This window comes from Plasmodium gaboni, chromosome 5, assembly GCF_001602025.1.
Source record: "Plasmodium gaboni strain SY75 chromosome 5, whole genome shotgun sequence".
In the NCBI taxonomy this organism is placed as follows: domain Eukaryota; phylum Apicomplexa; class Aconoidasida; order Haemosporida; family Plasmodiidae; genus Plasmodium; species Plasmodium gaboni.
The window spans coordinates 385,060-394,936 of NC_031485.1; the positions used below are offsets into that span (position 1 = coordinate 385,060).

General features: G+C 19.1%; 3 protein-coding genes across 3 annotated transcripts; 2 read left to right on the top strand and 1 right to left on the bottom strand.

Annotated features, from left to right (window-relative positions):
• Positions 1-850: 850 nt before the first annotated feature.
• PGSY75_0511100 (hypothetical protein) lies at positions 851-1,411 on the top strand (the record flags this gene model as incomplete). The annotated part of the gene is made up of 2 exons (XM_018784391.1): positions 851-932; positions 1,134-1,411. 2 exons carry the CDS (start codon positions 851-853, stop codon positions 1,409-1,411), a joined length of 360 nt encoding a protein of 119 aa, XP_018643046.1.
• Positions 1,412-2,616: 1,205 nt separating this feature from the next.
• PGSY75_0511200 (stearoyl-CoA desaturase) lies at positions 2,617-5,611 on the top strand (the record flags this gene model as incomplete). Its single annotated transcript, XM_018784392.1, has 2 exons — positions 2,617-3,696; positions 3,854-5,611. The coding sequence occupies 2 exons, from the start codon at positions 2,617-2,619 to the stop codon at positions 5,609-5,611; spliced, it is 2,838 nt and encodes a 945-aa protein (XP_018643047.1).
• A 409-nt stretch (positions 5,612-6,020) lies between these two features.
• PGSY75_0511300 (putative MORN repeat protein) lies at positions 6,021-9,877 on the bottom strand (the record flags this gene model as incomplete). The annotated part of the gene is made up of 1 exon (XM_018784393.1): positions 6,021-9,877. A coding segment is annotated over one exon (3,857 nt), but the record flags the coding sequence as incomplete, so codon positions are not given.

Below are 9,877 nucleotides of genomic sequence, written 5' to 3' on the forward strand. Positions count from 1 at the left end.
AAAAAAAAATGAAACAATTAAAATTAGAAATTTTAAAAGAAAAAAGAAAAAATTGAAGAGATGGAAATAATAACAAAGATAAGAAAATGAAAAAAAAAAAAAAAAAAAAAAAAAAATTAAAATTTATATTATATATACATATATATTATCACATACTAATTTTTTTTTTTTTTTTTTTTTTAATATTTTAATGCTCCTTTTAACAACATATATATATAATATATATATCGTATATATGTATACATATAATATATATATGATATATATATAAATGTTTCATTAATTTTTATTTTTGTGTTTATGTATTTCCCTATTTTTTTTTTATTGTAAACTTAATAATCCATAAGGGATATAATAATAAATACTGTTGTGTGATAAAATATTTCGTTTACATAAAAAAAAAAAATATATATTAACTAATAATAATATAAAAATTAATAATTTGGGGTATTTTTTTTTTTTTCCCTTTTTTTTTGTTTTTAAAAAAGTAAGGCTGTATATATGAACATAATAAATATATACAATAATATATAAATAAATATATATATTTATATATATTATATAATACATTTAAACATGAAATAACAAAAGTGTTATTATTATATATAAAACAAAATTACACATTGTTTATATAGTATTATATTTGTATTCATTTAGTACATAAAGAAAAAATATAAAACGGGAAAAAAAAAAACATTGCAATAAATATTGTGTATATTATTCTATTAAAAGAATAGTTTTAAAATGTAACTTTTTTTTTAAAGTACATTATTATATATATATATATATAATATAATTTAATATAATAAATTTTTTTTTTTTTTTTTTTTTGCTGTTAGTATTTACCAAAATGAACAGAATTATCTATATGATTATCATAATACTGGCTTTATTAAATTGTAAAAGTTATTGTAAATCAAAATTGAAAAAAGGTAACAATGTAAATTGAATTATTATATATTATTATTTATTTATCTGTACAGTATTATATACAATAATGTTGTAATTTTGTGGTAATTGTTAAAGAGGGAAAATACATACATATATAGGTTATATATATATAATACCAATATGTATGTAATTTTTTTTTTTTTTTTTTTCCCCTAACATTTGTTCATATAACCTAATAATAGGTAATAAAAAAGGAAAAAAGAATGTATCCTTAGGTGGAGAATTTTTAGGTGATATTACACCTATGCCTAATTCTGTTTATAATATGCATGTTGATTTAAATAAAAATTACGAATTAAATAATTTTGTTCGTAATGAAAATGAGCATATAAATAAAATATTATTTTTAATGTATAAAGAACATAATAATACGATGAAGGAACTTGAAGAAATTATGAATTCAAGACAAAACATAATTCAATACTTAATTAAAGAAATGGGAAAATTAAAAGATAATTAAAGTATTCTTTAAATTGAAGCAAAAGGATTATATTATATTATATACATACACATATATATATATATATATACATATATGTAATAATTAAATGTTTTTAATTTTTAATACAATTGTTTTTACTTTTTCTTTTTTGGTAATATTTCAAAGCTATATTTTTTGTTCAGAATTTTAATTTTTATAAAAATTAATTTTTCCATTGAATTAATTTGTCTCAATTCGCATTTGATATTTTCTTCTTTTTTTTTAATTATATATATGAATTGTATTCCTTTTAATTAATTTATCAGCACGAGAATATATAATATATATATTTCTACAGATAAATAAAAAAATACCCAATATCCAACACTTTATTATTTTTATTTATTTTCTTTTTTTTTATGAGCATATTTTATTTATTATGATTTAAAAAAAAAAAAAAAAAAAAAAAAAAAAAAAAGGTATTATACAAATAAAATAATAAGATATATAATATACATACAAATGTGTTGTAATATTGGGTGGTATACACTATTATATACAAAAACATTTTTAATTTCTATTTTGATTTTAAAGTAATTTGCTTTTTTCATTGAAAAAGATATAATATATATATAATGAATCAATATAATTTTCGTATTTTTTATAACTTTTTTTTTTTTTTTTTTTTTTTTTTTATATTTATAAGGCAAAGAATAAAAAAATAAAAGTAATTACACCCTATGAGAGAACAACCAGTCCATGCAACATTATTGTTATATATATAATATTTAATTTAATTTTAGCCACTTAATTTTTTTTTTTTAAAATTAAAACATATTGAAAATATTATTTATTAAAAATAAAATAAATATTAATGTTGCATAAAATAAATATAACAATTATTATAAAACAGAATTTTTTTGTTTTGTTTTGTATTTTAATTATTATATTGTTTTATTTTGTTTGGTATTTGATAAGAGATTATTAATTATTATTAACATTTTTTAATTTTAAACACAAAAAATATAAAAATAAAAAAATAAAAAAACATTATATACTTTGTATTCGTGTAAAAAAAGATTAATTATATAAATATATTATTAATTTGTTTTAAAGTTATTAATATATATAATATATTATATTATACATATACACCCATATAATATGTTTTTAATAAACTTTTAAATATATTAAGATACAAAATATTCTATTAATATAAAATACATAAGAATAATCTGATAAAAATGGTTTTAAATTATGTATATATAGCGTTAGCAGGTGTATTGCACACTTTAAACAAAAGATATTTAGACATTAAAGACATAGGTGTAACCTATTTAACGTATTTTGTTTTTTTAATTTCATGTTATTTATTAAAGAATTATTTTTCATGGAAGTTTCTTAATTTTATAAGAATTGTGAAAAGCTCCATAGTTCTAATAATATGTTTAATAAGCTTAAAATGTTTAGATTTGAACCTGACCTTAAGTATTAACTTTTTTTACTTATACAATATTTTACAGCTAAGTAACTTTTTAGAAGTAATTACATCAGGAAATAAAAAAAGAAATAACAAATCAACAAATGTAGAGGAAAGAGTAATTAATAAATACGAGTTAAGAAATGAAAATGAAGAAAAAAATTATGAATTAATTGGAGATACATCAAAACATTTAGAAAAAATTGCAAAAAAAATATTAAATAATAAAAAAAAATTAGAAGAAAATGAATGTATATTAAAAGAAAAAGAAATTATTGATGAAATAGAAAGAAAAGAAAAAGAAGAAGAAGAAATTATGAAAATGAAAAATAATCTTAATGCTAAAAAAAATAAAGATAAAAAGGACAAAATAAATATATACGGTATTTATGTTTTCTTTTTACAAACCTTTTATATATTTTTTTTTTATTTTTTTTGGAATTATATTCAGAATTTGATTATTATAAAAATATTCTTAACTTTACAATTAGCTAAATGTCTCATTTCTTTTGTTAGTAATTTCTGGATAAATAATATAAATATAAATTTATTAAAAAGAATGATACATATATTAGATATGGTATATATGTTTTCAATAAGTTTATTTTTTACAAATATTCTGTACAATACATCAGACAATACACATTTATTACGTAACTTTTCAGTATATTCTATTGTATTTCATGTATATTATGCATATGTCCTATTTGTTAATTATATATACACATATCATAAGCAGTTTAGATCATCTTTGTTCTCTTTTATTTTGTTCTTCCACGTATTTGGAATAATTGGAATGATAAAATTGTATTATCACGAGTATGGAAAGTCATTATTAATTCAGGTAACCTCATATAAATGCTATATAAAACAAATGAACAATATAAATAAAATATATATATATATATATATATATATATATAATAGTGTTCATATACACCTATACATAATTTATATACATGTATTTCTTTATATATATATATATATATTTTTTTTTTTAGTGCATACTATTTTACCTGATAAACGGTTTCGGAATAACATTTGGAGCTCATCGCTTATGGTCACATAGAGCATTTAAAGCTGGTCACATTGTTCAGGTTCTATTTTTAATTTTGAATAGTTTTGCAAATCAAGGGAGTGTAATAGTTTGGTCCATAAATCATCGTTTACACCATAAATATAGTGACACAAAATATGATCCTCATAATATAAGATATGGCTTCTTTTATAGTCACGTTGGATGGCTTTTATATCAGAAAACGAAATATGTAAAAGAAAAAGAGAAAGAAATTTATGTAGATGATTTATTACAAAATCCTTATCTTCTTTTACAACACAAATTAGATCCATATTTTAATTTTTTCTTTTGTTTTATTATACCTGGTATATATTCATATTTTATGTATAATAATTTTTGGGATGGATTTTTTATATTAGGAGCTCTTCGTTGGATTATTACTTTACATGCTACATGGTCTATTAATAGTGCATCACATTCTTTTGGACATAGACCCTATAATATTGATATAAAACCAACCAATAATATTTTTACATCTATAGTAGCACTTGGAGAAGGATGTCATAATTATCATCATGTGTTCCCTTACTGTTATGCTATGAATGAAAATTTTTATATTCTTAGTATAAACCCTACGAAATATCTGATAAATTTTTTCTATTATTTAGGTTTAGTATGGGATTTAAAATGTGCAAAGAATATTTGTAAAGAAGTACGATTAAGAGAAACATTAAAATTAGAAAAGAGAAATAAAGCATTAAGTGAAAACATTAAAAATGAAATAATGAAAAAAGAAGATACAAGTTATGTTATAGAGTTAATGAATTCTTTTAAAGCATTGTGTAATGATTATTTAAATATTTCAACCTTTATGTATATTTTATACTTCTTAAGAGATATTGTAATTATGATTACTATATTTTTAATTCACATATGTTACTGTTATAATAAATATGGAAATGGTACTATGTTTTCTACGATATCACAAAAATTTAATATAGAAAATAATAAATATTTATCAATATCATTTTCCTTTTTATTTCATATTATTTTATATACACTACCCATGGGAACTATGTTTGCAAGTTTATATGCATTAGTTTATGAATGTAAAAGAGAGCTACTTTTTAAAAAACCACTATTTAATCATTTCTTTGGTAGTATTATTTCATCATTTATTTTGTTACCATATACTTCAGATAAAAATAGAAAATCAGTATTAACAGCCTTGAATGAAGATTTCGTTAAAATTTTAAAGGGACCAATATATTTTGACATATATACTTTAATATTCTCCTTTTTTTTAGTATTCTATATAATGACATATTATATATTTGGGTACTTTTATTTCTGTACATTTTTTTTAGGACCATATATTGTTTTTAATGCATGGTTATTAATTTATATATATTTATTAAAAAATCCTCCATTTTTACAAATGGATATTAATACTAAAGAAGTGGATATTGGTGTTTTAAATTATGTTGCTTTCCAATCCTTACTTCAATGGAAAAAGAATAATTCAATTTATCAAAGTAAAAAGTGGTTATATAAAATGGTTTTTTCATTTATTAATTTCATACACCATCACTTATGTTATACTCATGTTGTTGAGTTCATTAATTCCAGTATACCAAGTTACAGAACTAAAGAAATATATAAACATTTCGATAAAACATTAGATCAGTATAATTTCCTACGCAATGACAAATTTATGGACGTACTCAAGGAGTTCTTATGAACGAAAAGGTTACTACATATATATATATATATATATATGTATGTATGTATATATATATATTTATGTATTTATAAGAAATCAAAAAAAATATATGACAATAATATATATTGTTCTGTGTTTATATTATATGCTACAAGCATTTTATTATTTTACTTTTTCTTACATATATGTATACATATTATTTGTTGACTTTCTTTCTTTTTTTTTGATAAGTATATAATTTTTTAAATAAATTATAATACATATTGGAAAAAGAAATTATAATTTTAAATATAAAATTGTTTCCATATTTATTAAAAAAAAAAAAAAAAAAAAAAAAAAAAACTTTTCTCTTTTTAAAACATCAATCAAATTATTTTCACAAGAAATTTATTTTATTATTTTTCTTTATTATTTTCCCATTCCCCTTCTACAAATAATTACATACAACCGTAGATATAAAATCTTTAAAATTAAAAAAGGATTGGTTTATTAAGAACTCATTATTATATACCTTAACTTTAGATGTTTCTTTTTTAGGTTTATATTTATCAAGATTTTGAGGTAATATAATATCTTTGGAAATTAATTTATCATAATTAAAATGAGCATAATATATATGATCTCCTTCATATAGAATAGCATAACCATGTTTCATTCCTCGAAACCAATATCCCTCATATCTATTTATATGATCATAAACATATATACCATATCCATGTTTCATTCCTAAACAAAATTTTCCATTATAATTTTCTTTTTTTTTATTATATATACTTAATCCTTTTCTATGAGGAACAATGAATAACTTTTTTTGTTGTAGGTATTCTACAATATTTTTATTTTTGTTCAGTTTCTTTTCAGTATTGTTTATTAACCAATTTTGATCTAATATATCAAAAATATTTTTCAATATTTTTTTCTTCTTATTATTTATAAATGTTTCAAGTTTTTCTTTTAAAAATTTATTTTGTTCATTTTCTGCATTTTCGCTATCATCACTGTCTTTATAGGTTCCATTAAATTCAATGGAAGTTTGATTTTCTTCTAAAAATATTATGGGCAAACTATCTTTTTTTTTAAACGATGAATAATCTTCAGGATTATCTATACTATTCAAAATAGAAGAATTCCTTATTTCATAATTATCATCATTTTGATAGTCATTAATTTTTTGATGAACACTAATACTTTGAGGGTTACTTGTAATACTCTTGTTATTTCCATTTTGATCGTTAATGGTATTGCTAACATTGTTTATATCTTCAGCAGGATATGGAACATTCAAATAATATTTTCTTTGTTCTTGCGTTATCATATCAGTTGTCACATGTTCTAATTTTTTATTATCATTAGTAGTATGATTCATAAAATTAAATATGGTTTCTATTAATTGGTTAACATTATTTAATTTTTTCTCTATTATATTAACCATTGTATCATCAGCAATAAATTTGTATTTATTATTTCTTTTAGAATTTGGGAGAATATAAATTTTCCCAATATATTTATCTTTGTTTGGAAAAACGATATGAAAACTTTTTCTCATTACAGGTTCATCATTTTCCCATTTTCCTTCAATTGAAAAAATATTATTAGAAGCATCATTACATTTTAATGTTAAGAAACCATTACCACATTTTTTTCCTTCAATAAAATATCCTTCAAATATTGCTGAATCATCATATGATAAAAATCCATATCCATGTGGTAAGAAATTTTTTATTTCTCCAGTATATACAGAACCATTATTATATAATATTTTTCCTTGACCAATTAAATTATTATTTTTAAAAATTCCTATATAAGTGTTTTTATTATATATAAGTTTTCCATTACCATTAAAATAACCATTCAAAAATTCTCCTTCATATTGATTTAATAAATTGTCAACAAATATACCATTTTCAGTAAATAAATTATTTTTAAATTTTCCAAAATATTTAAAATTTTTATGATATAAATGACCTGAACCATTTATTTGATCATTATGCCATTCTCCTTGAAATGTAATATCATATATATTACTTACAAATTTCCCTAATCCTTCTTTACAATTTTTTAAAAAACAATATGTACCTTCATATACATATCCTTTTAAAGATATTATTAAAACTTCTTTTAAATTATTATTATTGATTGTTTCATTATAATATTCTCCTTTTTCAATTATTAATAAATCATTTATAAATGTATACTTTTCTAAATTTCTTTTATCAAATAAAATATTATTTTCTTCAGCTATTTTTAAAAATTTATTTATTTTGTGATCCTTTTCAATAAAAGAATGAAAGTTTGTAGTTTCTTCCCACATTTCAATAAATAAATTATTATAATTTTCTTCATACACATTTTTTTTTTCTTTCATCCCTTCTTCAAAATATTCTTTACTTAATGTAAATAGTTCGTTAAAATAAATATGAAAATGATTTCTTATATCGATAACATATTTTTCTAATTCATCATTTCTTTTTAACCCTTTCATTTTTTCTGTTGTATTATAATTACTTTCTGATCTTTCTATATCTTTCATAAAATTTACTTGTTCACTATATTCTTCTTTTAAATTTATAATGTATATATCATCTTCATCATCAATAAGTTCAAAATTTTCATAATTGCATTCATTTGATGGAAATGAGTCATTCAAATGGAAACTATCCCTATAACATTTATTATTATTATTATTATTAATATTAATATTATTTCCATTCGATATGTCCTCATTCATATATAATTCACTGTTTTCATTCATAGTTCCACATGTGGTACCATTTAGTACCTTTTCTTCTTTCATTTTTTCCATTTGATTTTCTCCTTTTATTTCATTTGGGATATTACCCAAATTGCTCAAGGATTTATCTTCATTGTTTTTATAGTCATCCATATTAATAGTTTTCATATCACACAAACTTTTAGTATATACAATATCAGCACCATCATTATTATTATTATCATCCTCATCATTACTATTATTATTAATATTATTAATATTATTCATATTAGAGTTATTTATTGTTAATGAAATATTATCATTTTGGTTACAAAACAACTTTTCATTTATCCTATTAAAATTCGATATAATATTATTTGTATTTGAATAATTTATATTTTGTAAATTTATTAAAGTTTCATTTGGTTTTATGTTTTCAAATATTAATGAAGAGAAATTAAAGAAAGATTTAAATATAGAATGTATTTTATTTATATGATTATTTTCAAATTTTGTTAATTTCAATACATTCATAAGATTATCATTGTTTATAACTAAGCTATCTTTATCAACGTCATATAAAAGATCTGCATTATTTTGAACATCTTTATATACATCACTATCAATAGTAGTAGATATAAAATAATTTTTTGAACATGTATAATTATTAAATAATTTGAGATTATCTATATGTAATAATAATACATATGTTTCATGAAATAAAATTAATGGTAATTTTAATTTTATCCATTCTTCAAATTTATCTTCATAATTTTTTATATTAAATCCCAAATTTATAATATCAGGAATAAAAGACAAAAATAATAAAACATATTTACAACCCATTTCTTTTTTTGAACATGAAATAACAATTTTTTTTTCTAATAATAATGCTTTTAAAAATATTAAGATATTCTCTAATTTCATATTTTTTAATTGTTCCATATTATTCGATAAATTCAAATAATAATCATCAAATGTTATTTTTTCAAATATATTATTATCTTCACTGAAAGAATCAACAAAATTTTTTAATTTTTTAAATTCTTTATCTATTAAAAATGATTCCATAACAGTAAGAAATTTCCATGATATAAAATTATAATATGGAATTTGACTTATTATCATAATTTCTTTATATATATTTTCTTCTAAATAATCTATTACAATGGAATAATATCTATTACCACTATTACCATATAGAATATTATATTCATTATTACTACTACATTCAATATTTAAATTATATAATACATTAGAACTTGTATTCATTTCTTTTAATAAAAATATCCTTTCTATAAGAAAGTTTTCTATATCTTCTTTCCATTCTCCTTTATATCTATACCAAACATTAAATGGTGTAACAACTTTCGTTTCATTTTCTATTTGTAATATAATATTTTTTTCATTTATATCTATGTGTGGATAAATATATTCAATATTTACATTTTCTTTTTTTGATAAAATGAAAATGCAACAGATATATGGACCACATATACTTGTATCAAATAATGTCTTGATCTTTTTATCTTGTAATCTTTTATATATATTTATTTCATTAACTGATTTCTTAT